This window comes from Aphanomyces astaci (assembly GCF_000520075.1).
Source record: "Aphanomyces astaci strain APO3 unplaced genomic scaffold supercont1.69, whole genome shotgun sequence".
Lineage (NCBI taxonomy): Eukaryota > Oomycota > Saprolegniomycetes > Saprolegniales > Verrucalvaceae > Aphanomyces > Aphanomyces astaci.
The window spans coordinates 150,114-175,794 of NW_009798332.1; the positions used below are offsets into that span (position 1 = coordinate 150,114).

General features: G+C 56.4%; 10 protein-coding genes and 1 non-coding gene across 11 annotated transcripts; 6 read left to right on the forward strand and 5 right to left on the reverse strand.

The window, feature by feature from the left end:
- Positions 1-370: 370 nt before the first annotated feature.
- Positions 371-2,255, reverse strand: H257_15362 (hypothetical protein). Its single transcript, XM_009843454.1, has 2 exons — positions 1,350-2,255; positions 371-1,100 (listed from the first exon to the last, which is right to left on the reverse strand). Exons 1-2 carry the CDS (start codon positions 2,196-2,198, stop codon positions 468-470), a joined length of 1,482 nt encoding a protein of 493 aa, XP_009841756.1. The 5' UTR covers positions 2,199-2,255; the 3' UTR covers positions 371-467.
- A 148-nt stretch (positions 2,256-2,403) lies between these two features.
- Positions 2,404-2,914, reverse strand: H257_15363 (hypothetical protein; the record flags this gene model as incomplete). The annotated part of the gene is made up of 3 exons (XM_009843455.1): positions 2,664-2,914; positions 2,511-2,574; positions 2,404-2,456 (listed from the first exon to the last, which is right to left on the reverse strand). Exons 1-3 carry the CDS (start codon positions 2,745-2,747, stop codon positions 2,404-2,406), a joined length of 201 nt encoding a protein of 66 aa, XP_009841757.1. The 5' UTR covers positions 2,748-2,914.
- A 73-nt stretch (positions 2,915-2,987) lies between these two features.
- On the forward strand, positions 2,988-4,543 carry H257_15364 (hypothetical protein; the record flags this gene model as incomplete). Its single annotated transcript, XM_009843456.1, has 4 exons — positions 2,988-3,203; positions 3,272-3,808; positions 3,861-3,962; positions 4,028-4,543. The coding sequence occupies 4 exons, from the start codon at positions 2,988-2,990 to the stop codon at positions 4,541-4,543; spliced, it is 1,371 nt and encodes a 456-aa protein (XP_009841758.1).
- A 189-nt stretch (positions 4,544-4,732) lies between these two features.
- H257_15365 (hypothetical protein) lies at positions 4,733-6,142 on the forward strand (the record flags this gene model as incomplete). The annotated part of the gene is made up of 1 exon (XM_009843457.1): positions 4,733-6,142. The coding sequence occupies one exon, from the start codon at positions 4,733-4,735 to the stop codon at positions 6,140-6,142; it is 1,410 nt and encodes a 469-aa protein (XP_009841759.1).
- Positions 6,143-6,325: 183 nt separating this feature from the next.
- Positions 6,326-7,568, reverse strand: H257_15366 (hypothetical protein). The gene is made up of 4 exons (XM_009843458.1): positions 7,380-7,568; positions 7,250-7,323; positions 6,606-7,179; positions 6,326-6,530 (listed from the first exon to the last, which is right to left on the reverse strand). Exons 1-4 carry the CDS (start codon positions 7,547-7,549, stop codon positions 6,374-6,376), a joined length of 975 nt encoding a protein of 324 aa, XP_009841760.1. The 5' UTR covers positions 7,550-7,568; the 3' UTR covers positions 6,326-6,373.
- A 159-nt stretch (positions 7,569-7,727) lies between these two features.
- H257_15367 (hypothetical protein) lies at positions 7,728-13,350 on the forward strand (the record flags this gene model as incomplete). Its single annotated transcript, XM_009843459.1, has 3 exons — positions 7,728-7,994; positions 8,048-8,164; positions 8,222-13,350. The coding sequence occupies 3 exons, from the start codon at positions 7,728-7,730 to the stop codon at positions 13,298-13,300; spliced, it is 5,463 nt and encodes a 1,820-aa protein (XP_009841761.1). The 3' UTR covers positions 13,301-13,350.
- H257_15368 (hypothetical protein) lies at positions 13,345-20,021 on the reverse strand. The gene is made up of 7 exons (XM_009843460.1): positions 17,117-20,021; positions 15,258-17,050; positions 14,826-15,204; positions 14,100-14,372; positions 13,852-14,013; positions 13,491-13,793; positions 13,345-13,438 (listed from the first exon to the last, which is right to left on the reverse strand). Exons 1-7 carry the CDS (start codon positions 19,997-19,999, stop codon positions 13,409-13,411), a joined length of 5,823 nt encoding a protein of 1,940 aa, XP_009841762.1. The 5' UTR covers positions 20,000-20,021; the 3' UTR covers positions 13,345-13,408.
- Positions 20,022-20,103: 82 nt separating this feature from the next.
- Positions 20,104-20,185, forward strand: H257_15369. Its single transcript has one exon. It is a non-coding gene; the product is annotated as a tRNA-Leu (tRNA).
- A 117-nt stretch (positions 20,186-20,302) lies between these two features.
- H257_15370 (hypothetical protein) lies at positions 20,303-21,462 on the forward strand. Its single transcript, XM_009843461.1, has 4 exons — positions 20,303-20,474; positions 20,524-20,671; positions 20,724-20,840; positions 20,885-21,462. Exons 1-4 carry the CDS (start codon positions 20,328-20,330, stop codon positions 21,118-21,120), a joined length of 648 nt encoding a protein of 215 aa, XP_009841763.1. The 5' UTR covers positions 20,303-20,327; the 3' UTR covers positions 21,121-21,462.
- Positions 20,862-22,194, reverse strand: H257_15371 (hypothetical protein). The gene is made up of 3 exons (XM_009843462.1): positions 21,662-22,194; positions 21,499-21,600; positions 20,862-21,430 (listed from the first exon to the last, which is right to left on the reverse strand). Exons 1-3 carry the CDS (start codon positions 22,169-22,171, stop codon positions 21,128-21,130), a joined length of 915 nt encoding a protein of 304 aa, XP_009841764.1. The 5' UTR covers positions 22,172-22,194; the 3' UTR covers positions 20,862-21,127.
- A 186-nt stretch (positions 22,195-22,380) lies between these two features.
- On the forward strand, positions 22,381-25,681 carry H257_15372 (hypothetical protein). Its single transcript, XM_009843463.1, has 2 exons — positions 22,381-24,133; positions 24,979-25,681. The coding sequence occupies exons 1-2, from the start codon at positions 22,418-22,420 to the stop codon at positions 25,555-25,557; spliced, it is 2,295 nt and encodes a 764-aa protein (XP_009841765.1). The 5' UTR covers positions 22,381-22,417; the 3' UTR covers positions 25,558-25,681.

Genomic DNA, 25,681 nt, shown 5'->3' on the forward strand with positions numbered 1-25,681 from the left:
ATATATATATATATATATATATCCAACAGAGTATACAATGCAAAGTAAAAACCAAAAATATTTATTAAAGAGAAGCAATGGAAGCAACCCAACGATTAAAAACGAATACCCCACGACGAATAAATAATACATCCAAGTACATCACACAACACAAAATATGCAGGAAACCCAACTATACAAATCAATATAAATATACAAATCAATATATATATATATATATATATATATATATATATACAAATCAATATACAAATCAATATACATATAAAATCGATATACATATACAAATCAATACATATACAAATCTATATATATACAAATCAATATATATACAAGTCAATATATATACAAATCAATATATATACAAGTCATATATATACAAATCAATATATATACAAATCAATATATATACAAGTCAATATATATTCAAATAAATATAAATATACACCAGGACAACCACTGCCACGCTATACAAATGCATACAAGACACGTGTTCGTACGTCGTTGTACGCTGCAGTCATGGTTTCCTGGCGTAGCGCCACCACGTAGCGGACAAGCGCCTGGACGGCCGTGGCAAACATGTCGACGAGGGTGGCGCCGTGCCAGTCGGCCGTCGCCGCCTCCGTCGCGCGCTCGGCGGCCGCGTGGAGTTCGCGGAACGTCACAGCTTCCACGTCCACCGGGTTGGTGTACACGGCGGTAATGGCGCGGATCTTGGCCGCTTTCGGTTGCAATCCGGCGGCGACGAATTCGGCGCGACGAGCCTCCACGAGGTCGTCCAGCTTGGTCGCGGCGGCGTCCTCGTCCGTCCGCGCCTTCTCCAGCGTCGCCGCCATCTCTGCCACGTTTTGCCGACTGTGCTGCACCAGCGCCGTGGCGACCTCCAGTTTGGCCTTGAGCTGCGTCGACGTCGCCGCGTGCTGCTCGACGAGCTCGACGTTGGCGCGTCGAAACGCTTCGAGGCGGCGGGTGTGGTTCGTGCAGGCGGCGTTCAGCGCCTTGATCTTGGCCTCGGGGGTGACAAGAGGGGCCATCGCCTCCTCCATGGCGGCCTTGTCGGACGCGGCAACCTCGGCGTCCGTGGGGGAGATGGGCCGGCCCTATTGATTTTTCGGAGCATCAGATACAAACTCGTACAATATTGATGAAACAATATTGAATCAATATTGATGAAACAATATTGAATCAATATTGAATTCTGATTGGTTGGCTAGACTTGTACGTAGCCAATCAAATCCACTCAAAATATATTGGATGAGCCAATCACGTCGATTCGACGGGGTTTGGAAAACATCCAAGATATAAACGGGTCGATATTTGGGAAAAATGACAAAAAGGGGGACACGCACCAACGCGTCGAGGCGCTGAACGTGGGGAAGGAGGGACACAATGTCCAATAGGAGGTTCGCCGCGTCGGCCGCGTCAAAAGAGGGTACATGCTTCAACGTGGCAGTTGCGTGCGCGGCACAGGCCGCGTCCAGCAGCTTCTTCACGTCCGGCGTCCAGGCCACCGCCAGCTTGTCAAACACGTCGTCCAGCGGATGCTGCTGCTGCTGCTCCGTCGAGAGTTCCTCCTTGACGGGATGCTGCTGGCGATCCAGCAGGTTCAGGGACAGGATGTTGGCGGCGACAGTCGGGTCGCTTTCCTGGAAAACCTGGGACTCGTGGACGTCGCCATGGTCGTTGTCGGGTTGTTCCTCCTGCCGAGGGGACAGGTTCTTCTGTGAATATGGAAGGTTGTACTGAGTCTCGCTCGACGAGTATGTTGGGGGGGCGCTGGAAGTGACGACAGAGTTCCGGGCGTCCATGTCTCGCGCTGCATGCAACGGGGTGTACATGGGCTGGTGGTTGCTGTGGAAGAGTCGGTGGTTGTGGGACATGGCGGGAAGAGACAGCCGGGGATTCTTGGGTCGACTCCACGTGTCGTGGAAGGGATCGGGAAGCCGCGCCCGCTTCTTCGTGGCCTCGCCTCGTTTGCGCAGGGTAAGGAACGCAGTGGCTGCGTCGAAATTCACATCACGCAGCGCCATGACCAAGTCGCCTTTGGTATAGATTTCCTCGAGTTCTTCAGTCACCAGTTTATGGAGAGTGTCCAAGTCACGGGTCTGCGACGGACTGAGGAGGCTGATCAAGTCTTCAGGCTCAGGCGTCGACTGCGACAGGCTGGGCTTCATCGCGGGATAAGAAGACTGGCTCATCGAACTGTCAGCCGTCAGCGAAGATGGCGCAAGACCTGCCAGTTGGGTAAATACGAATTGAAGACGAGAAAATATAATTGTCCAATCCCAAGCGAGCATTTCTCATAGTTGTCTCTTATTCGCCAAAATTCGAGCCCATCATGTTTTTACAGGTATATCAGTTGTCCGGATATATCCGGAAGTATTTTGACCTTACAGTCAAACATCACGATTTCCAAAGGTATAGGTCCGTCTCGAGGATGCGCACGGGATCAGTACCTACCCTCGCGATCTCACGTCGGTAGGAACCAAGAAACTACTCTCTCAAGTTACCTTGATGGATCTGCGAGTCAATGTCGTCGATGAACGGTTCTTCGTGGGTCTGGTGCGCCTCCCTCTAGCAATCGCAACCGGGCATCCAGCAAGGTCCAGTCTGGCTCGTGGCTCTACAGTCATTCATTATTCCTGTACACCCCCCTGTCACACTCCCTGCCGTCGACGTGGGGTTGGGGGCGCCGACTCGATCGGCGGTTGGCGAAACGTCCGGGCCACGTTCGTGTACTTGGGCATCACCAGCGCCGCGAGTTCTTTCAACACGGTAACGTTACGGCCGTCCTTCCGTACAGCTAACTGGAGTACAAGAGACGTGCCTGAAGCAGCATTCAAGTTATGCCACGGTCGCCCTTTCGTTGTATATATGACAAGGCGGCCAGCACAGCATGCAGCATGGAGTTGGCTTTCCGATGGGACAACATTTAACGTTTTTCTCCATGGATGCGTTAAACCTTAAAACGCGTGTTTATTCAACGGATGTCAATTCCTTCCAGTCAAGTCGTCATGGGAGCTACAAACAGCAAGGCGCTTCCGCCGCCTCCATCCGATGCGACCACCGACGGCGGCACCGCTACGCCGTCGTCGAATGGGTCGTCGCCTAGTGACTTCTCTGCAGTCGAACAGGCCTTGGACATCACGCTGAACGTGTTGCTGCTATACGGGACCTACGTGTGTGTGCAGTACCTGTACAAGGTCCGTCGCTGTTCCTTCCACGATATGTACCACGTCATGTTGATCGCGTTGTGTGACGATATGGATAGTCTTACAAGCCCATGATCGAAGACATGTACTTGTCGAAGGACACTGCGGCGAAGCTGAAGAAGCGCCTGGCAGAATCCAAACGCGCGACGATCACAATGAACCACTACGAATCTATCATCGCCGCCGATCTCGTCGACCCCGCCGACCTTCACGTCACGTTTACAGATATCGGCGGCCTCGACGCCCAGAAGCGAGACCTCCATGAGCTGGTGGTGCTGCCGTTGCAGTGTCCCGACTTCTTCGCCACGTCCAAGCTACTGTCCGTACCCAAAGGCATCCTGTTGTATGGTCGACCGGGTACGGGGAAGACGCTTCTCGCGAAAGCAATCGCAAAGGAGTCTGGCGCCTTCTTCATCAACCTCAAGATTAGCACCCTCATGAGCAAGTGGTTCGGTGAGAGCCAGAAGCTGGTCAAGGCCGCCTTCTCCCTCGCAAAGAAGCTCTCTCCATGCATCATCTTCATCGACGAAGTGGACAGCTTCATGGGAGCTCGGAGCGGCGGCGCCTCGGACCCCACGTACAATTCCATGAAGACGGTACGTTTATTCAAACGTCTCTTATTATCCGGATAATGGACATTTGACACAGGAATTCCTGGCGCTATGGGACGGATTTGCAGACACCACGGCGCCGGACGCCGGAGGATTTGGCGTGATCGTCCTCGGCGCGACCAACCGACCTGCGGATGTCGTATGTAGTCCTCCTTTCATCCCGTGCTAGATCACTCTTCCTCACACGATGACTTCGACGGATAGGACGCAGCATTCCTCCGCCGCATGCCGCGGACGTTTGAAGTCGAGCTTCCCGACGCCGCCCAGCGCGAACAAATCCTTCGAGTGCACTTGAGGGGCGAAGAGTTGGCTGCCGACGTCAACTTGACGCACTTGGCGCGGGATACTGTGCATTTCAGCGGCAGTGATTTGAAGGAATTGTGTCGTGCGGCGCTCATGCTTCCGTTGAGAGAACACATTGACGCATTTCAAGCTGCTGCTGCGGCTGCCGCTGCTTCGTCGACGGACCAATCTGCGCCCGCCGTCGCTCACCCGGCGTCGAAGCGGCCTGTGTCGGCTGCTGACTTTGCCGCCGCACGGACTCGCGTGCATGCAACCGGTGCGACGGCATACGCGTATGCCAACGAACACCAAGCCAGCGACCAACATTCTTCATCTCCTGCGATCACTCCTGAGATGTTGGCTGCCATGATGGCGATGGGGATGCAGCACATTATGCAACAAGCGGCGGGTCCGCCGCCGCCGTCATCCCGCCGTTGAGGCCACCCCAGTAGGAACGCAGAATTAGCCGGATATAGAGACGTGGAAATTAGTATATTGTATGCACTTTCAAAAATGTAACAATATGACTTGGGGTTTGTATGCAACTTTAAAAGATTGGAAAAAACAGCCTAAAAAATCCCCACCAGTGAGTGGTTGGCAGCATCATACTCTGCATTCCTTGAAGCGATGGCCGACTCGAAAGTGACCGCCGCCGCGAGCGCCGGCGTCCCCACCGCGCAATATGACCTCACCAACTCCGTCGCGCCCTTCATGGACCTGCACTTCATGTTCCCGTTGATTGACTTTCTCTCCAGCAACGAAATGTACGACGACAAGGAGCTCCAAGCCGCCAAGCTCGAGCTGCTCAAACCGACGAAAATGGCGGATTTCGCCATTGAAGTCCACCAGGCGTTGCACGGTGCGTCCAAAGTCCCTGCGGAGCTGGAGAAGAAGCGCCACGCTATCATTGACGAAGTGAACGCCGCCAAGGGCCAATGCAAGCCTTTCCTCACCCTCGTGGACGACCAGGACAAGATCATCGCGTTGCAGAACGACGGCTTGCTCACCGCCGCGTACCTCGAACAGCATCATGCGGTACGCTTCCTCGCTGTAGCTCCTTATCCTCATTTCCCATCGTTCTCATCGTCTCTCTTGGTGCAGATCACGTCCGACGTGTTGGAAGGACTGTACACGTACGCCAAGCTCCAGTACGAGTGCGGCAACTACCAGGACTGCCTCACGTACTTGACGTACTACGGCGTGTTGGTCCCGAACGCGTCGGAGAAGTACTTGAACGCGCTCTGGGGGAAGTTGGCTGCCGAGATCCTCGTGTTCCGGTGGGAAGACGCCGTCGCGGACATTGCGCGCATCAACGAAGCGATCGATGCGTCCGTGCGGTCGCCGCTCGAGCAACTCCAGCAGCGCACGTGGCTGCTGCACTGGGCGTTGTTTGTCTATGCGTGGCACGAGGACGGCCGCGACGGCATCGTGGACTTCATGCTTCAATCCCGATGCCTGGAAGCTATCCAAACCAACGCGCCGTGGCTGATGCGATACCTCGCCGCGGGCGTGATCCTGCACAAGAAGCGTCGGTACCTGATCAAGGAACTGCTGCGCATCATCCACGTGGACGACAAGGCGTACCGGGACCCGATCATCGAGTTCCTCGAGTGTCTGTATGTGCATTTTGACTTTGAGTTGGCGCAGGCCAAGCTGCTCGAGTGCAAGCACGTGCTCGCGTCCGACTTCTTCTTGGCCGAGAAGAACATGCACGCGTTCATGGAGCACGCGCGTCTGCTCACGTTTGAGATCTACTGCCGCATCCACCACACGATCGACATTTCGCTGCTCGCAGACAAGCTGGCGATGAATGAGAAGGGCGACGCCGAGAAGTGGATCGTGGACCTCATCCGCAACGCCCGCTTGGAGGCCAAGATCGACTCCCAGAAGGACGTGATCGTCATGGATACGCGGTACGACTCGGTCTACCGCCAGGTGATCACCAAGACCAAGGACCTCGCCGCCCGCACCACGACCATGATTGCGCAGTTTGACCGGCTCGGCAAGCGCCAGCAACAACAACGGGCTCAGTTTTAGATCGGTGGAATGTATTTTTTAGAAACATGTAAAACATCTGTTTTTTCCAAACCGTTTTTCGATCAAAACGATGAAAAAATCGCCAATATATTGTCGATTTGATACAAATATATTGATTGGCTCGCCCAAAAGCACATGTTTGAAATGTCCTCACCGATATCTCGACTCATTCGTTTCACAACATTGAAATGTCCATCGTCGTGTTAAATTATCATCGTGTCGGCACTCGCGTCACTTGGGCTGCTGCTCTACCACCATTTCGAGCACGACATACATGATCGCGGCGTTCGGGACGGTCTTGAGCAGGTGCGCCGGCATCCCTCCGTACAGACCGCGCCGCCCTTCGCTCTTGTAAATTACATTCAACGCCTGGAACATGCTTCGGTATCTACCCCCCACAACAACCAATATACATGAGCTTTGATCGAAACCTGGGAGAATTCATGATGCCTTGTAATCGTACCGCGGCAATGACCCGTCCGTGGGTGTGCGCTGGTCCCGCAACCGAGTCCGGACGACTTCGTGGGGGTAGGTTGCCGCCGCCGCGACCAGCTTGCATACCCCCGCGAGGACAAACAGCTGCGGCTTGGACGGATCGTCTCCGAGGCGACTCTTGAGCTCTTCGTACAGCGCGAGCTGGATCGCGCCTTCCGATACGCCCCAGTACGACGCAGACAGCCCTTTGAAGAACGACCGCATGCCTTCTCGCCGGTACATGTCGATCGCGACTTCGTGCATGGAGTGGAAGCGCGGAAGGACGGCGACTGGCACCTTGGATGGCGTCGAGACGGACGGCAGTGAAATCGTGTGCACGGGCATGAGCTGCATGCGGGTCTTGATCACAAAGATAGGACTTAGGAACGACGCCGTGAGGCAACCGGCGGCGGCTGCGGACGTAAAGTTGGCCGTCGTCCCAGCGTAGCCGTGGTCTCCCAGCGTCGACTTGAGCTTGGCGTAGCAGCCAAAGTACGCGGCGCGGGCGGGGACGACCCCCAGCAGGTTGGGCAAGATGCCACGCCACAGGCCAAATATACTTTCTGCAGAGTACGATATGGTGATGATGTTGTCGACAGTGACGTTAACATCGAAACGAGAATGCATGCATACCGTGTTGGAGGATGGATCGGAGCACGTTGGACGTCGTGAGGCGATGGTGCTCGACTGTCCGCGCCATGCTGTCACTACAGCCACACCATGTTAAAACGAGGGAACGACGCGGTGACAGGAACTGTTATACCGGCTTGCTTTGGTCTGCAGTCGCGTCTTCACGACTTCGAGAGGCGACGTGATGATTGCCGCTGTCATGCCTCCGATGGCGCCGCCGACAAAATGGCGGTACCGCGGGTCCGACATCGTCGCTACTGCCATTGCCACAGGGTTGGTGCTTGTCGCTTCGACGGTTGCCATGGATGTGCTTTACGTTTTTCGTAAAGTACAATGGTGCTCGTTTCTGGTTGGTGTGTATCCGTATCCGGATAAACCGGGTCCAGTCGTCCACGCGGGCGGCGATTGGTCAATTCCATGACCAATGAAACGGCGCCATACGCCGAACAGTCGCGATCCGATAACACGAAAATTCGACGAGATGGCGGCGCCGATGGTGGACGCAGTACCCAAGCATGCGTTCGCGTACGACGGAGGAACGATCATCCTCACTGACGAGCACACGACGCTCTCCAAGTGTGGGAACCTCCTCAAGTTCTCGTCCATTGTCAGCAACTCCCAGCACTTTCTCACGCGGTCCAAACCTACTCGCATCACAGCTTTCGACGCGAACACACGAGCGTCGCACCTTGCGCTCGCGGCATGCGAAGAGCACGCCGAAGTCTCTATCTACTCGGTTCCTGAAAAGGTACCGCTGCCACCTGATTATCCGTTTTGGTCGTCTTATCAACCGCGCCGTAGAAACTGCGCGGAAAGCTCAAGCTCGGTACAAGTCTAGTCTTTGAACACTACTTGGTCAAGTTTTCCCGGTGTGGGTCCCGCCTCTTGTCTGTGGGAACCACCCCCACCACCAACGAGGTACCACTCGTGTCATGGCATGCATTGTCTTATGCCGTCTTGCGTTGTCTGTGGTAGCTGCGTGTGTGGGACGTCGACAAGTTCGACTTCATCGACGGCTGCGATGTCGATTTGCCGACGCGCGTCGCATTCGCGTCGTTCAATCCACTGGACGCCCAATGCTTTGTCACAGCTTCCACCGACGGCGGTGTCACATTTTGGCGCGTTTGCCACGGCGTCCACGGCCGCAGCTGCTTTAGCCGCGTGGATGGGACGACGACGGATCCCATGTTGTCGTCGTCTGCCCCGGAGACCCCGCAGCTAGGGACGAGTTCATCCGGCCGCGCACTGCCGCCCACGCCTTCGTCTTCGGATCTGTTCAAGCCGGACGTTGCCGGTACTGCCGACGATTCGACCTGTTGTCGGTATGTGGGCCATTGCTGGTCGAAAACTCCAGGGCACGTCTACCTCGTCAACCAACGCAGTGAGCTCGTCACGATGGACTCGACGACGGGCGCGGTCGTGTCCCGCGTGCTGCCGCTGTCTAGTTCGCCTGTGGCTGCCACAGCATTGGTGCTCACAAGCGAGAGCCTCGTCGTGGGCTTCTCCGACGGCACGATCCGGTGGCTCGCGTCCGACGACCTCTCGCTCGTGCTTCAGACCACCACGTTACCGCACCCGATCACGACCTTGGCGTTGTCCCCCGCGTGCGTCGTGCTGGTCGCGGGTACCGCGCACGGAGGTCAGTTTGAGCTCAAGGCGTACGTGGACTCGTTCGACGACGACGGGACGGCCGCCAACGGTCCGGAAAAGCAGCAGCAGTCGACGATACCCGCCACCTCCCTTGGCATCAGCCACACTGGCGCCATCGTGGCCGTGACGACGCTTCTTCCGGCAGGCGGCACCACCAACGACGCCGCCCTCGTCTCTGGGGGGACATCCGGCTTGCTGCATGTGTGGACTGTCGTGGGGTGTCGCGGGGTGGCCGCTGTGGACCTCGCCGACCTCTTTGACCCGTCGGCGACGTCTGGAGCATCCTCCATATTCGCGTCGAGTCCGTTCCCACGCAGTGGGACGGACGGGTCGTCTGCCGGCGTCACGTCCGTGGGGGGAGGACGTGTGCCGATTGTGAGCCTCGCCGCGCGGTACTTGGACCCGATCGTGCTAGTTGGCGATGCCGTCGGGCGACTTCGCATCGTCGGCTTGAGCAAATCCGCCACCCCGTCGCCGTCGTCCACGGTGGATCTGTCGCCCCTGCACACGGTCCGGCTCTTCTCCGCGGAAGCCCCCATCGACCTCTTGGAACTGCATCCGTCGCTGCCGCTCGTCCTCGCCGCGTCGTCCGTGGCGTCGGCGGTGTTTGTCGTGTCCTTGGAGCCGGACAAGCAGTTCCGCGTCCTCGCGTTTGTCCACACCTCGAGTCCGCCCCAGCTGGTCAAGTGGGTACCCACATCGAGTCTCGAATCCACCTACTTTGTCGTGACAACGACGGCGGCTGCTTCGGGGGACGGGTCCGGCATCGGGTACGTCCTCGTCCCCAACAACCTGGACGACCGCATGGCGACGGAGCTGCCGGTGGCGCCGCTGGGGGCGTCGCCGCACCTCCCCCTCGAGTGTCACGGCGGCGCGTTCCTGCTCACACCAGGAAAGCTGCTTGCGTACTTCAACCGCGGGGATAAGGGGCTGCACCTGGTCAAAGTATACGACGCCCCGGGGGCCCCCAAAGACCGTGAGCTCAAGACCCTCGTCCCCCTCGCCCACGCCAAGCCCATCACGGCCGTGGCGCGGAGCATCCTGTCGTCCAAGGAAGGCCACGAAATTGTGGCCACGGGCGGCGCGGATGGCGTGGTGACCATCTGGCTGGTCCAGACCAAGCGGTCGTCCAGCGCCGTGTTCCTCAAAGATGTCGAGATCGACGTCCGCAAGCAGAAGAGTCTGGTGGTGCATGCCGGTGCGGTCACGGCCCTTGTGTTTGCCATGTGCGACGACGCGCTGTACGTGTACTCGACGGGAACGGACGGCGCGGTGTTCTGCCTCGACGTGCATGTGACGGACGTCGTGTCGTTGGTGCTGGTCAAGAGCGTCGCAGAGGGCGCGAGTCCGCTGTATGCGGCGGTCGTGGGCAAAGACAAGCAACCGCGGGGGACGGCGGCGGACAAGAAGCAGCCGCTCCTCGTGCTGACCGAAGACCCCAAGCCCTTCTTGGACACGTACGCAGAGGAGCAGGCGGCGCTCGTCCGGGCCAAATTCGAGGCGGTTAAAGACACGATCCGTGGCCCTCTGGCGGAGATCCAACTCAAGCTCAAGACCATGCTGCAGCACAACGCCGAGCTGCCTGAGGCCGAGGCGCTAGACCGGCACGAGTTTGTCGTCAACGAGAGGCAGGAGGCGGACGTGCTCGCGCAGAGCGACACCCGCGCCAAGGAGGTCCGGCGCAACATCAGCCGCCAAATCGCCGAGCTCAACATCGTCCGCGACCGGATGCGCGTCGAGTTCTGGGACTCGGGCGACGTGCACGGCGTCCAGCTGCACGGGCTGAACTCGTCGTTGCATGTAGTGAACCTGCCCATGCGCAAGTTGAGCAAGGCTGACGTCCGCCGCTTCGAGATGATCCTGCGGCTGCGTGAGATCGAGTTCCACTCGGCGGTCGCGGAGCCCACGGGAACCAAGCAGTACTCGCTGCATCGCCGCAAGTCGTGCATGTACCACCACGGGGAGATCATCCCCCCCAACATCACGTGGATGGTGAACGCTGGCTTGTTGCATCCGTCGCTCAAGAAACTGGGTGGAGACTCGGGGGGAGGCGCGGCTGGTGGGGGGGCGGAGAAGGGAGGTGCCGCGGGGGCAGGAGCCAAGACTACAACTCCTGCGTCCTCCAAAGAGTCCGCTGGCGCATCGGCGGACGACGGCCAGACGACGTCGGCGTCACCCCGCCTCGTCGACTTGATCTACCACCCAGCGATGATCCGGACCCGCAAACAGCAGCGCACGCAAATCCACCTCTTGCAAGCGTACGAACGGCACTTGGTGACGGCGTACAATGGCGAGTTCGACGCGTTGGTCAAGCTCAAGGAAGCCAAAATCGACGAGATCGAGGGCAAGTACGGACGGATGCGCGAGATCTGCGCCGAGTTGGGGGTCGATGCCGCCGCCGTGACCGTCGTGTATCGGTGGCACCCGGACGAGGTGGCCGACTCGATGATGCGGCTGCTGCCCGGGGAAGCGACCAAGGTGCCGTACGAGACGGACGAGCGGCGCAAGGTGCGCGAGGCGGCGGAGGATGCCGCGAGGCTCCAGGAGGAAAAGAACAAGAAGGACGACGTGGCTGGCCGAGCACTGAACGACATGATGAACGGGACGCTCGAGACAAAGAAGGAGGCGATCGCGGCGCAGACGGTGGCGCGGGAGGCGTGGATGGACGAGATCGCGGCGGAGGACATGACCGCCGAGCAGAAGCAGAAGGTGGCGGCGTTCGAAGCCGATGCGGTCAAGCTGGTGGACGACAAGGAGAAGGCGCGCAAGGCTCTCGACTTGGAGCTGAAGAAGCTCAAGGTGGATGTGGGCGACATTTGCAAGGCGTTTGACGACAAGCTCAAGGGGTTGCATGATTTGTACCTGGCGACGCGAATGAGTGTCCTCACGCAGCAAATGTATGTCCTCCGACTGGGCGAAGTGCTCATGGACCACGAACATTGCTGCCACGAAAAGGAGTTGCTGCAGCGAGAAATTGACCACATCACGGCCGACATTCACAGCTTGCAAGCTGATGCTGCTCAGTTTACGGCCCAAATGGAAGCCTGTCGAGACGCGTGGCAGCATGCTGTGGACGAGGACAAAGCGTGCGAGAAGGCGTTCCCCAAAGAAATCGAAGACGCCGCAGGGGGAACCCCCCTCGAGCACGACGTGATGAAGGCCCTCGTGGAGCTGTACCGGAAGCGGCGCCCCCAGGGCGACGAGGACGACTCGTCCAGGCCGGGGAAGGGGGGCGGGCGGAAGGAAGGGGGGGGGTCCATGCGCGCACTGAGCATTTCAAGCAACGTGGGGGATGGAGGTAATCTGGACCCGTTTGGGCACGCGGACCGCCGCAAAGCGCCTTCGACCAAGGGCGGGTTCGAAGTGAAGCGGCTACTGCCACTAGATCCGGACGTGGACCGTCCGGAATCGATCGCGACCGACTCGGCTGTGTGGAGCGTCCTCAACGAGTGCCGCGTCAAGAAGATGACGTTAGAGCATGTGGTTAAGCTCAAGAACGACTTGTACGTCGAGGCCAAAGGTGTGGCGGACGCGACGCATGCCAAGGTGGCGGCCCTCGAGGACAAAGCCGACCGGTACGCCCGTGCCCTGCACGAGTTAGTGGACACGATGGACCTGAACAGCGAAAACCATCCCGTGCTCGTGCAGATCAAACAGGGTCAGGACGAAGCGAGCGGCGGCGATGACCTTGTGACACTGTTCGAAGAGACAGAGAGCGCGCTGCTCATCTCGCGGCGTAGCGTCGAAGCGCTCAACGCGACTATTATGGTGCACGGCACGGACCAAGTGTCTATCCTGAGCAAGATCCAAAACTTCCGCAAGAACATCAACTTGATGGAATGGGAGCACGCGTATCTGGACATGCAGAAGCGCAACATGGAGGACCACTACACGGACCTGCAACTGCTTCGCGTGACCAAGAACCTCCAAGAACTTATTACGACCGGCGACGCCAGCGAAAAGCAAAAGGTGGAGCAGGGATTGCTCGAAGCCAAGCTCGCGTACATGGGCAAGAACCACCACGTGCACCAGCTCAAGCAAGCCAAGACGACGCAAGCGCTAAGAAGCCAGCTTGGAGACCGACTCAAGGAGAACGACCAGTTCAAACGGCAGCTGCAGGACCTCCAGACACACATTCATATCCGCGAAGACATCGTCGCGAGCCGACGGGCGTCGTCCGTGGCGGCAACAACTGGCAAAGGGAAGAAGCAGCCCATCAAGGACAACAAGCTCAAGGCCATCACGGTACGCCGCAAGTTGGTCGACTTAGCCAAAGCCCAGAGCGAAGAGATCGAGTTTATGCGTCAGGAGCTAGATAAGATCCGCCGCCGGACCTTTCCCAGCTTTGTGCAGCCTATGCAAGCCCCCAACGACGACGACGACGACGCCGACAACTTTGGATAATAGCGTACTATGGACTAAAATAGTGTATAAACGAGAGAGTGTATGTGCAAACCACTAGTAGTAGTTAGTAGTCCATGATATACTATTAATAGTAGTTAAAAAGTACAGCTAGACAACGTCGACGTGAAAGCCACGAACCTAAGCAAATGTGTCAGCAACGAACGATATATAGGTGGAGGTCGGGGCGTACCGCTTGGGTTAATGCGAGCACGGCGTCCGGCAGGGCCAGTTGGAGGGGAAGGTTCCGGGAGGTGGCGGCTTGGGCCACGGCCCACGACACGACGCCGGCCCACCGCTCAAAAGTCTGCCGACCGAATTGGAAGTCGCGGGGGGCGGCTGGAATTCGCTGCAAATACCACACCACATGTGGGAGCAACGCGAGGGCAAACGGGGAATCTCGAGGCAGCAACGCCGTGGTTGAGTCGAGCAAGTCGAGGGAGAACCACACGGACGTCGACGGCGGGGCTTTGGCCAGCGTGCAAAACGTAAAAAACTAGCAAAAAAAAGTGAAAAAAGTGCTAAATATAGAGACGCAATCAAGAATTATGTACCTGCGTGAGCACGGCCGGGAGCAAAGCAAAGTCGACATCTCGGACGTCGGTGGGTTTCAAACACTGCTGATGTTGGACGACTAATGTGCGACAGAGTTGGTGCAGTTGGCTCATGGTATTGGCGGCATATCGGTCGGTAGGTTTCTCCGACAAGTAATAGCTCTATCCACCATCATATATATATATATATATATATATATATATATATATATATCGACGGAGGACGCATATATAATATATATATGTACCTGGATGGAGGTATGAACCAACGACAGAAGCAGCGCTGTGAACTTGCCCTCGTGCTTGATAGCCACAGCTTGGAGCCATGCCAGGAGTCCCATCTTGTGCACGAGTATGACGTTTCCCGCGGCGGTGGCGACGGCGGTGGCCAGGATTTCCAGCACCAGCCCCTGGGTGTGGGCGTCGGCGAGGGGCGAGTCGAAGAAGCCGAGGAGGATGGAGAACACGTGGCGGCGCTGGAGCAGCTCCACGTCCACGTCAAGCTTGACGCCTCGTTTCACCTAGAAACCAATCAACTCAAGTCACCTATTCGAGTTCGATAGAGTGTATATATATATATATTTCGATATGATGAGTAGAGTGAATATATATATATATAGTTGTGACGATAGCCACTAAATCATTGATATGATGTATGTGCCATCGATGCAATCTGTAATATGAAGATAAATTAGTAGATGGCCAAATCTGGAAGCTTGTTGCAAAACATAAAACCATCGGATACTATTGATGCAATATATATATATATATATATATGTATCTATAATATATATACAGTCCCAATCGATGCATCTACTCTCGAGACAATGTTAACGTTTATGGAGGCAATGAATATCAAAATACATATACTATTAGACTTCCTCCTAACAAATACCATACCTCATATCGATAGCCTACAAATTTATATATATATATATATATATATATATATATATATATATATCTGTACGTACCAAGTGCAACAGCCAGCTTCGTTCAGCGCGAAACATGGTGGAGCTGCTGTTAAAGAGCGCGTAGAACATGGGGACGTCGTTCACGTCGAGGGCGGACCGGGAGAGGAGGAAGGCGTTGACGAGGGGAAACATAAAGTGTCCAGGCTTGAGCAGCGCCGCGATGGCGTCATTGACGAACACCGAGAGGAGGCACGGGAGGCGGGCGTGGGGCTCTGCGATGCCGTTTTTGAGGGTCTCGAGCAGCAAAAAGACTTGGCGGCGCTCGCTAAAGTCAAAGGTGCGGGCGGTGGCACTCATGGATTCGTGGGCGGTCGCGACGATGCCGTACGCATGAGCTCGGAGGGTCGCGTCGTGGGCAGAGAGGCCGCAAATGGCATATCTAGACACCGAATCCTTCAACACACAATATCAAGAGATAGAGGTGAAACGTACCCCAAGATGCCAGATGAAAGGAGGTGGCGGTCGGGGATGGCGCTGGACGAGATCGTGTGCGCGATGAGCGGCAGCATGTACGCCGGATCGTACATATCACGAGAAGACGATGCGTACGCTGATCCATGGAACGGCCGGTCGATGGGGAAGTGCGCGATGGACGTGTTCATCATGTCGGCGTCGATCTCGTCAAGCAGCCAGTGCTGGTCCAAATCGGCAGTCGCGACGTGGTTGGCCTTGCTTCCAAAGCAGTACCCGACGCGTTCGAGCGTCACATGATCCTCCCCGGCGACGACGACTATTGCGTCGACGACGGCTTTGAGTAAGAGGTCCAGGGGGGAGAGCGTGGCGCCGTACGCCGCCAGCACATGTCGCAGGAACGCTTCCGACACGACACTCGACGGAATAGGAGGGTGATTGCAAGCCAATATCACAACGCCGAGGGTCTTGACGAACATTTCCGCCGCGTTGCTGGCAAACGAAGCGTCGAACGCGTCCACGAGTTGCTCCAGCAGCGAGGACATGTCCATCAGCGACGGATACAAGGGAACGAGAGTCGCCACTAGCTCCAGCAACGGCTCACAAGCGACCCAATTGGGTGGCAAGTGGGTCACGAACGACTGTATCGCAGATTCGGGCACGCGCTTGGGCAGGCCATACCTGGTCAGTACATGCCGCGTAAAGGTCGCGATGGCATCATCCACGACTGTTGCATCCTCGTGATGTATGGCATGGAGGGTGAGTTGGGCCAACCCAAAGCTCACGCACTTGGACGCTTGCTTGGACAGATCACTGTACTGGGCCGTCAAGAGCAGCAGTTGCAACGTCGACTTGGGCACGGCGTGCTTCTTGGTGGCCAATACGTCCGACAGCCACTCCAAGTGCGCCAACTCCTTTGCATCATCGGACGACGAGTACAGCGTCGCGTACGCGTCCGCCAATGCGGAGATGGAACATGTGTGTAGAGTGTCGGGGGCGTCCAGCACTTGGTCCACGAACGCAGGCAGCACCACGGCTTCGATCCACGACACGCACGACGGAACTAGAGGCAGCGACGACAGGTACGCCGCGCAGAGCCTCGTGAGGCCGGCCACCGACGTCGAGACGCGGCGGGAAGGGGTGTCGGGCACGCGGGTAAACTCGGCGCGGCAGGCGGGGGAGCGTTGGATCAGCGCTTCGAGGATGCGGAGGTTGAGCTGGGAATGATGGCAGGTCTGGAGACGAGTCCAGCACGCGTCGAACAGCGGGACGGCCACCGCGCACTCGTTGAGTGGGTGATGGAGGACGTAGTGGAGCATCCAGCTTTTCACGACTGACGGAGCCGCCGCCGCCTCGTCGTCGTCGTCGTGAGCTTGCCAGAACGCAAACACTTTCTGCAGCAAGTGCGGGCGGGGCAGGGTCTGGGTGCTTGTAAGCCGAATCAAGTGGCGCACGAGCGGGGCGTTGACCCGCGGACAGTTGAGGACGGCGGCGAGGGCGTCGAGGAGATGCGCGGACGACAGATGGCGCCGTGGGAGCAGCACCGCACTGAGCGGCGACGCTTGGTCCACCGGATGGTCCGTCAAGAAGGCCGACGTGGTCGCGTCCGGCACGAACGAGCTCAGCAAGTAAGGCAGCACACTCCACCGCAGCAGCACCTCGTCGCTATCCTCGTCGCCAAACTCAGTAGACCGCCATACGACCTGATAGAACGCGGCGGGATAGCGTCCGTGGTGGGCGCCCCAGAGCAGCAAAAAATGCAGCGCCGTGATGGATACGGCCACGGCGGCCGTGTACTCTGCAGTGATGGCTTCCTAGATGAACAACATGGTCAATCCCTTAGCTAGATAGATAGATGGAGGAGGTTACTATGACGTTACCAGGTTCAATCGGCGTTGGCGGTACACGTTCAAGCCGTGCACGAGGTCCAATATGGCCACTTGAACGTCGACGATGTCCAAGATGGTACAAGCTTTGCGTTCCAAGTACGAGACAATGTGTTTGGCGTCGACTGGGGACGTTCGAGATGGAGATAGCAGCACAAGCGGAGAAAACAGCGACGATAGCACCAGGTCCACGGGGGAGCTGTCGACGAACTGACGTACCAGCGGACTTACACTGGCGGCGGGGCGCACCACGGCGTCGAGGCACGGACTCGTCTGATTGGCTTGGAAAAAGAAGAGAGATTCGGTCGGATGGGCTCGAAAGTAGTCCCATATGACTGCAAACGACCCAGTCGCAGCCCATACTCCAGTCAACACTTCTTCAGTGAGCACCACCACCACTCCCTTGTTGTTGTCTGGTTGGTTGGGACTTGTGAGGTGGGCGATCGTGTCCTTGGTCGACGGCAAAGCCGGCTTGTGATGGGTTGTCGATTGGTGGTGGTTGGTAGTGGCGGTAGCTAGAGTCGCCACCAACCGCAGTGGATCGCGGTCGTTGGTGCCGCCGCCACTGTCGTCGTCCGTCCATTGCTGCGGGAGCGACCACGTGGGAGGATACAACGCCGCGAGCTTGGCCAGCACTTGCACGCCGTACGCACTCACCGCGTATGGCTCGTCGACGTGTTTGATCTGAAATGGAAACGTGTCGCGTTGGAAGTACGCGACCAGCGCTTGAGTCATGGGGCTCGTGCGGTCGTTCACAAAGTGAAACGGATGAGCCGCGACTCCGCGCACCAACACGTCCAAGAACGCCGTCGCCGCTTCGGAAGGCGAAGTCACCAGCGGCCGCAGCCACAGGTCGATCTCGTGGGGCACGTCCGGCTGCGGCTCCGCGACGCCAAACGTGTGCAGAGACGCCAGGACCCGCCGGACGACGCGGACTGCCAGCGGCGTCACGGCGGACGCGGGTGCCGTGGCGTACTGGAGCAATATCTTGAGCTTGGATGTGTCGCCCAGCACAATCCACGCCAACCGGGACGGCTCGGCGACGTCCAGCAGCCCCAGCACCGCGCCTCGAAGCGGCAGCGGTTGGTTTGGCGCGACGAGTTTCGACAAGTCGAACTTGGTCTCGGTCATGAGTTGCGGAAGGTGGGTAAAGTACAGCTGCAGCACGGACAGCGTCTTGCCGTAGATCGTCGCGCGCTTCTTGTCGGCAATGACGGGGTCCGTCGTGGACGTGCGGTACTTGGTGCACAGCGCCACGATGAGCTCGGGCGGCGGCACGAGACTGCGCACCGCATGCTGCAACGACAGATCGCCGCCGCCATTCCCCCGCCCTTGGCTCATCAAGGCCGCGGCGCGCATGAGCACGACGAGAAGCAAATTGAGCGCCGTGTGCACAACCAATAGGTCCGTGTGCTGCACCGCCTTGGACAGATCCTTCTTTTGCATGCCCAGAGGCCACACCAGCTTGACGAGCGGCGCTTCCATGAGGTATTGGCCATCATTGGATGAAGTCTCAGATAGCGCCGTGAGCGGGAGGCGCAGCGCTTTGAGCACGAACGACGCCGCGGCAAACCACTTGTACGACGGCCGCGGTTCCATCACGGCATGGAACGACTGGAACACGACTACAATCAGCGCCGGATACGTCGACACGAACCGGAACAGCAGCGCTTCGCGGGTCGGGTGCGCCATCGTCGCCGTCAAGTCGAACGACGCGAGCAGCTTGAGCAGGACCTTCATGGCGCCAGTCTCGGAAGATGATGACGTGTCGTCCGGGGACGTGACGGGCTCGAGGTGCGCGAGCGTCGCCGCTTGGGATACGCGGTACAGCGCCTTGTCGTGGAAAAAGAGCGCGTCCAGCGTCTGTGTCCCCAGCGCCACGATGCGCGCATCCGACGAATCGATGAGCTTGACCAGTTGCGAGATGGCAAAGGACGAGTAGACGGCGCGCTTGCCGCGGACGTCCGTGGACGCAAGCACGGCGGCCGCCAGCGTCGACAGGATCAACGTCACGTCCTCGTACGTGTCGTCGTCGATGCTCTTGAAGAGCGCGTGGGCGATGCCGTCGCCTTTGAGGGCAAAGCGACGGATATGTTGGTCGTCCGTCGTGACCAGTGCGAGAATCAACTGGACGAACGCATGTCGGACGTTGATCTGGCGGGGAGGACGGGAAAGGACGACGACGTCAAAGGGCTTGGACCGGCGGACGCATAGTTTGTCGAAGGCTTTCGCGGTGAAGTCGAAGAGCCGGACGAACTCGCGCGCGATACGCGGGTGGAGGGTCACCATGGACGTGCACAAGGCAAGGGTCGCGTGTTCCACATGGGGCTTATCTGACCAACTCAGTTGCTTGGAGATCAACTCCATCTTGGTCTTGAGCACGTGGAGCGCGACCGCTTCCGCGACCGCGGGAGACTGGACTCGGAGGTACTGGAACACAAACGTTAGCAGCTCTATCACGACAGGAATGATCTGACGCGACTTGTCTTCCAACCACAGTGCGCTGCCCCACAAGTCCACAAGCGGTTCCGACTGCGGCGAGATCTGCAAGTACGCTTGCAGCAACGGACACGTCGACGATACTTCGCCTGTGGTTTCGTCTACCAGCACACCTGTACGGAACTCGTTGAGCGTCTTCACCACAGCATCCAGTTGCCCGCGTTGGACATTCAAGATCAAGTCACGCAGCACGGACGTCGAAGGTGGTACGAGTGCTGCGACCGGTGCTGCAGCTATTGGATGTGCATGCACAGCATCCTTCTTCTTCGCCGGTGACACTGATGGACCCGATGAAGTCCCGTCGTCTCCACGGTGCTTCTTGGAGGAGGAAGCTTCCGACGGCACCTGCGCAGTGACGACCCCGCGCTTTTTCACCATCGCTGCCGATAAATGGACAAAATGCTGGAAATGGATTGGCTCTCGAGGCTTGAACCAAATATTTATTGTATTATAAATATTATAATTTCTTCATTAAATATAACGTCCGTTTGCCCGAGTGGTCTAAGGGGTCACGTTCAGGTCGTGATGTATTCGTACGCGTGGGTTCAAATCCCACAGCGGACATCCTTTTTATTGCGTTTAATCATTGAACGTACGTTTTTTACAAAAAAGCATCCGGATACAACGACTACAACCAGCGTTTTATCTTTAACGCCACATGGTTTTATTATCATACATGAACGAACGGGTTTCAATTGCCGCGACCATGACAACACCAGGAAGCAGCGTCGCGAGCAAGTTCCCGACCGAAGCGAAGGATCTCGCGACGGGAGACACACTTGAAGTGTCCAAACCCAAAAGCAAGCCGATTGCGGGCTTTGTGTCGACGTCAGTCTTGTCGTCGTCCGATGGGGTGCGTAGGCATATGATGTGCGTGCCCATGATTCCTGTGGTGCATGTAGTTGTTTGGCGACAACGTGGAGGAAGTTCGCATCACCGATCGCCCTGAAAGTTCCGAGGAGAAAGTGGACTTTCGACCGTTGTACGAACGCTTAAAGGAACAGAAGGACGCGCGGGATGCCGACTGGAAGGACAAGAACAACCCATTTGGTACGTCCGATGAATGTCATCCTTGCTTGACATGAATGGTTCCATGCTGTAGCACCGCCAAAGGGACTCGACGACGAAGAGATTGATTTCCTGCACACGTTGGAGTCGGATCAAAAGAAGCTTCAGGACGACATCACCCGTCACCACGACGAAGAGTTAGCGCATTTCGGTACGTATTTCCCCTCGTGTCCACAAGTTAAGGGACGTTGGTAGCGTTGCTGAAGCGCGAGATTCAAGCCAAGAAACCCCCCCCAGCAGTCGCAACGACATTGTCGTCGCGGGACAGATCTTCTCTGCCCTTGGAGAAGCAAGGCGCCAAGGTGGCTGCAAAAGTGAAAGCCAAAACGTCAACGCATGCAGGGAATGATCATGGGAACACCCGCAAGAAGCAAAAGACGGCGCCCGTGGCGAGTCTCGTGGCGGCCTACAGCGACGACGACAGTGCATGAAACATGTTTATTTGAAATTCGACATCAACGTCCCGAGGCGCTTCTTGGTGGGTTTCCGCAGCGGAGGAGACGACGCCACGCACACCAAGCGCTTCTTCATGGGCGGCCGCTTCGGTCGTTCGGGGGTCTTGAGGACCATCGTGTGTCGTGCGTTCACGATCGGGACGTCCGCATTGACGGCACACGGAGCGGGTTCGTCGGTGGAAGGTGGCACAACTTTGTGGATAGTGGGGGTGATCATTGCAGGAAGACGAGTCTTGGGTTGACTGGACGTGAGTACAATTTCTTGGAACAGCAGACTTCGACTTGCCTGGGGTAAGACGCGTTCAAGTGGATGCAACAGACTGTACATACATGATCAAGTGGAGGAGAACGTACCGAAGGATCCTTGGCCGACGACGACCGACCCTGCAGCACTTGAGCGATGGAACAATCGGGTTTCAGCGTCGGTGGCTCGGTCGACTGACTTCGCACCAACAACTACAGATGTCGCCACACTGCTCGTCACGATAGATGCACTCGACGACATGGAATGTCGTACCAACGATGGGGCACTCTTCTTGGCCTCATGGTCGTTCGGTGGTGAGATTTCTAATGTCTTGAGCAACCATTTGAATGTCTTGGGTAGCAGCGACTGGAACCGACTGGACAGTGTGTCGAGAACGAACGTCGTGAACGCCGACTTGCCGTCTGCGTCGTCGTGCTCGGGAAGGCTCATCGCCATCGAGTCCATTTTCATCGCCATGGACGACAAGATCGAGTACAACGTCTTCTTTGCCGATTTGTCCACGGGGTCTGTCTTGCGGATGGCGGCTTGACCCAGGCGACATAGCACTTGAAGCTTGAGGCGTCGTACTTTCTCGTGCGGGTCGCCTTGCATGCGTTTGAGCTCTGCTTCGGGCACAATCAACGCAGCCATGTGAGTGAGATGCGATTCCTTCCCACGGGATGGCACCTTCTTCGCACATAGATCGGCGAAGGTAGCAACACCTGCATCCGACGCGATTCCTGCGCTGTACGCGTCCGCGATCGATGATGGCAGCGGCGGCATGTTCACCGTAATCACACTGTATGGTCTGGAAAATATTATTTTCGAGGCATACAATAGTCTACTACAGATCGAACGAATCATTTTTAAATAATTTTGGCGCCAATAGAAACCCAATTAGGTGCGATTCCACTCGATGAACTTGCTTTTTGAATAGACATGTTAAGTACGCATCGTACATAAACGGATTTGGCGGCACAATGCCTTTCCGAGCGCATTGATAGATCGAAGCGTTGCCGCCAAGCCGCCATGGACGACAATGAAGCGTCACAAGACGTGACACCTGGCTACGTGACGATGGCAGTGCAAATTCGGTCCAAGAAACAGCAGAATGAGGTCGGCGTGGCTGTGCGCCGCCCCCGGCCGCGCAAGTCATGTGTCCGCAACGCTCCAGGGGAGGACAAGAACCAGTGGGAGTTGATCCTGTTCTCGTTCATAGACTGCAATCAGCTGTCGACGTTGGACAACTTGCTTGTGCAAGTCGCTCCATCGGAATGTCTTGCGATGGACAGTGACGCCGACAATAAAGTCTTCCGATTGTTGTTGCAATCGCACGGCGTCGAACGCACCTCAGTGCCGTCCAAACGGTTCAAGACGACCGCTTCGGCAATGGAGCCGACCTTGTGTCGGTTGTTAGGTGCGTCTGGCATCCAAGCGACCCATCGCGTGGAGATGGAGATGGAGTTGGCGCTGGGGGCACTCGCAGCGATCGTCGACACGCACTCCCTTCTCGTCGACACAGACGGATTCGGCACGTACTCGTTGTCCGTGGGCGATGTGGACTCCGTCATGCAGTTGGATCGCGCGGCGCTGACCGCGTTAAACCTCCTGCCGGACCCGATGCTCACGGGTACCCATCAGACACAGAACGCGAGCGTGTTGGACCTTCTCAACCGCGGCAAGACGGCGATGGGGCGACGCATGTTGGAGCGCTGGATCCGCATGCCACTCATGGACGCGACATTGATCGCCGAGCGCCAGGAAGTCGTCGCGACCTTTGTGCACGAGTCCACTTTGCGCATGGAACTGCTGGACGAGTGCATGAAGGCGCTGCCCGATCTGGAGAAACTCGCGGCGACGTTGGGCAAGCTCAAATCAGTCAAGCTGGATCATTTGGTGTCCGTGTACGACGCCGCCTCTTCCGTCCTGCCGCGCATCGTCCGCGCATTAGCCGGCCAGGACGTCCTCCGCGAGTCATTCCAGGTTCCATTAGAGAAAGTCCAGCGCGATTTCCAAGGATTCATCGGGCTCGTGGACGAATTGGTGGATTTTGGCGCGCGGCCATACGTGACGGTGAACGCCAAGCATGACGAGGCGCTGCGGGACATCCGCGCCGCGCTGCAGCAGGTGGAAGCCGACATCGACGACGAGCACGACCGCGTGAAGCACGACATTGGTGGCGACGTCAAGTGCGAAAAGGATAAGGTCCGCGGGTACGTCTTCCGCCTGATCAACAAGAAAGAGGAGGAGCGCCTGTCCAAGATGAAGCATGTGCACATCTGCCAAGTGCTCGTGAACGGACTGTACTTTACCACATCTCGGCTCAAAGAGCTCGGAAAAGCGTATCTGCAGCATGTGGCCGACTACGAAGCTCGACAGATGCACATTCTGACGGCGGCGATCGACGTGGCCGCCACGTACGTCCCCGTGATCGAGTCGGCGGCGACCTTCGTCGGTACGCTGGACGTGCTGCTCGGGTTCGCCCACGTCGCGGCTCACGCCGGGTACTGCCGTCCGGCTGTGTCGGCGTCCGGATTTGTCGTCGACGGCGCCAGACATCCGTGTGTGGAGCTCCAGGACGGCGTCCAGTTCATCCCAAACAACGTCGACATGGACGCCCACACGTCCAGGTTCCAACTCGTCACTGGACCCAACATGGGCGGCAAGTCCACGTACATCCGCGCACTCGGCGCCATTACCGTCATGGCGCAGATCGGGTCGTTCGTCCCCGCCACCTCGGCCATGGTATGTATAATATATATATATATATATATATATATATATATGGCTTGGTATCATGTGGTTATATATACAGTAGTACCAATCTTGCTTATTGTAAATATATACTGTATTATCTATCTATGTAATATTGGTACCAATATTGCTTATTGTCAATATATACTGTATTATCTATCTCTGTATTGTACCTATCTTGCTTATTGTAAATATATACTGTATTATATATCTATGTATTGTACCTATCTTGCTTATTGTAAATATATACTGTATTATATATCTATGCATTGTATTATCTATCTATGCATTGTTGGTACCTATCTTGCTTATTGTAAATATATACTGTATTACTAATCTATGCATTGTTGGTACCTATCTTGCTTATTGTAAATATATACTGTATTATCTATGTATTATTGGTATGTGATGATGCCTAGTATGATTTTTGTCTTAGAGTAGTTTTTGTATTGTATTAGTAACATTATCGCTGTCATTGGAATAGAAATAATATTCCATGTCTTGGTATATATTATATATTTTCCTTGATGCCTCCAGTTTTTGGTCATATATATATATTCAGGTATCGATATATTTAAGCATCTACTTGGCTGACAACATGTGTGGACTTGAACGGTGTTGTTGAATCGATATATACTAGAAATATATTTTATAATTTCCTTGATAGATATAATAATTGGTATATATTTTAAAATTTCCTTGATGGCTACTATTAATAGTACAGCTCTTGTCCATTATATATATATATATAGGCATATATATATAAATATATATATTATTCAACATCTACTTGTCCTCAACTCTATATACATGTGTGTGGACTTATTCTCGAGTAGCTACCGATCGTGGACAAGCTGCTCGTGCGGGTGGGAGCGGGTGACATGCAGCAGCGGGGGGTGTCGACGTTCATGCTCGAGATGCTGGAGGCCGCCGTGATCTGCCGCAAGGCCACCGCGCGGAGCCTCGTGATCATCGACGAGCTGGGCCGCGGCACGTCCACGTACGACGGCTTCGGGCTCGCGTGGGCCATCTCCGACTTCCTCGTCCGGCGGCGGTGCTGGTGTGTATTCGCCACGCACTTTCACGAGCTCACGGCGCTCGGCGGTTCAGACGGGGTCGTCAATAAGCACCTGACCGCGCACACGGCCGACAACCACATCGCGATGGTGTACGAGGTCCGCCCCGGCCCCTGCCTCGAGAGCTTTGGCATCCACGTGGCTGAGATGGCGGGGTTCCCGTCTTCGGTCGTGGCCGTCGCCAAGCGAAAGGCGACTGAACTGGAACATTTTGACTTCAAATCGTCCTCCCAGCATCAAACCGCCGACGACCAACCGATCACGAAACGCTTGCGGGCGTTGGACGTACCCGCCATGACGGACGACGCCGTGCTGGCCGCCGTCGCTGCCCTGCTATGAAACACATGGATGAAGAAACAAGAGGACGATGGATGGATGGATGGACTAAGTTAGTGTAACTCGATGGGAACCTCAAGTACCAATGACATCGTGTGTGCTGTAAACTCGTGTGGACGTTCATGGA

Coding starts and splice junctions, on each gene's coding strand:
- H257_15362 (XM_009843454.1), bottom strand. CDS start 2,198: ATGAGCCAGTCTTCTTATCCCGCGATGAAGCCCAGCCTGTCGCAGTCG. Junction 1,101..1,349: donor TTCAGCGCCTCGACGCGTTG/GTGCGTGTCCCC, acceptor AAAAATCAATAG/GGCCGGCCCATCTCCCCCAC.
- H257_15366 (XM_009843458.1), bottom strand. CDS start 7,549: ATGGCAACCGTCGAAGCGACAAGCACCAACCCTGTGGCAATGGCAGTA. Junction 7,324..7,379: donor CTGCAGACCAAAGCAAGCCG/GTATAACAGTTC, acceptor GTGTGGCTGTAG/TGACAGCATGGCGCGGACAG. Junction 6,531..6,605: donor ACGGACGGGTCATTGCCGCG/GTACGATTACAA, acceptor TGTGGGGGGTAG/ATACCGAAGCATGTTCCAGG.
- H257_15368 (XM_009843460.1), bottom strand. CDS start 19,999: ATGGTGAAAAAGCGCGGGGTCGTCACTGCGCAGGTGCCGTCGGAAGCT. Junction 14,014..14,099: donor TGGTTCATACCTCCATCCAG/GTACATATATAT, acceptor GATGGTGGATAG/AGCTATTACTTGTCGGAGAA. Junction 13,794..13,851: donor TCCCGGCCGTGCTCACGCAG/GTACATAATTCT, acceptor TTTTTTTGCTAG/TTTTTTACGTTTTGCACGCT.
- H257_15370 (XM_009843461.1), top strand. CDS start 20,328: ATGACAACACCAGGAAGCAGCGTCGCGAGCAAGTTCCCGACCGAAGCG. Junction 20,672..20,723: donor GGACAAGAACAACCCATTTG/GTACGTCCGATG, acceptor TCCATGCTGTAG/CACCGCCAAAGGGACTCGAC. Junction 20,841..20,884: donor CGAAGAGTTAGCGCATTTCG/GTACGTATTTCC, acceptor GGACGTTGGTAG/CGTTGCTGAAGCGCGAGATT.
- H257_15371 (XM_009843462.1), bottom strand. CDS start 22,171: ATGCCGCCGCTGCCATCATCGATCGCGGACGCGTACAGCGCAGGAATC. Junction 21,601..21,661: donor AGAAGAGTGCCCCATCGTTG/GTACGACATTCC, acceptor CGACATCTGTAG/TTGTTGGTGCGAAGTCAGTC. Junction 21,431..21,498: donor CGTCGGCCAAGGATCCTTCG/GTACGTTCTCCT, acceptor GTCTTACCCCAG/GCAAGTCGAAGTCTGCTGTT.
- H257_15372 (XM_009843463.1), top strand. CDS start 22,418: ATGGACGACAATGAAGCGTCACAAGACGTGACACCTGGCTACGTGACG. Junction 24,134..24,978: donor TCCCCGCCACCTCGGCCATG/GTATGTATAATA, acceptor ATTCTCGAGTAG/CTACCGATCGTGGACAAGCT.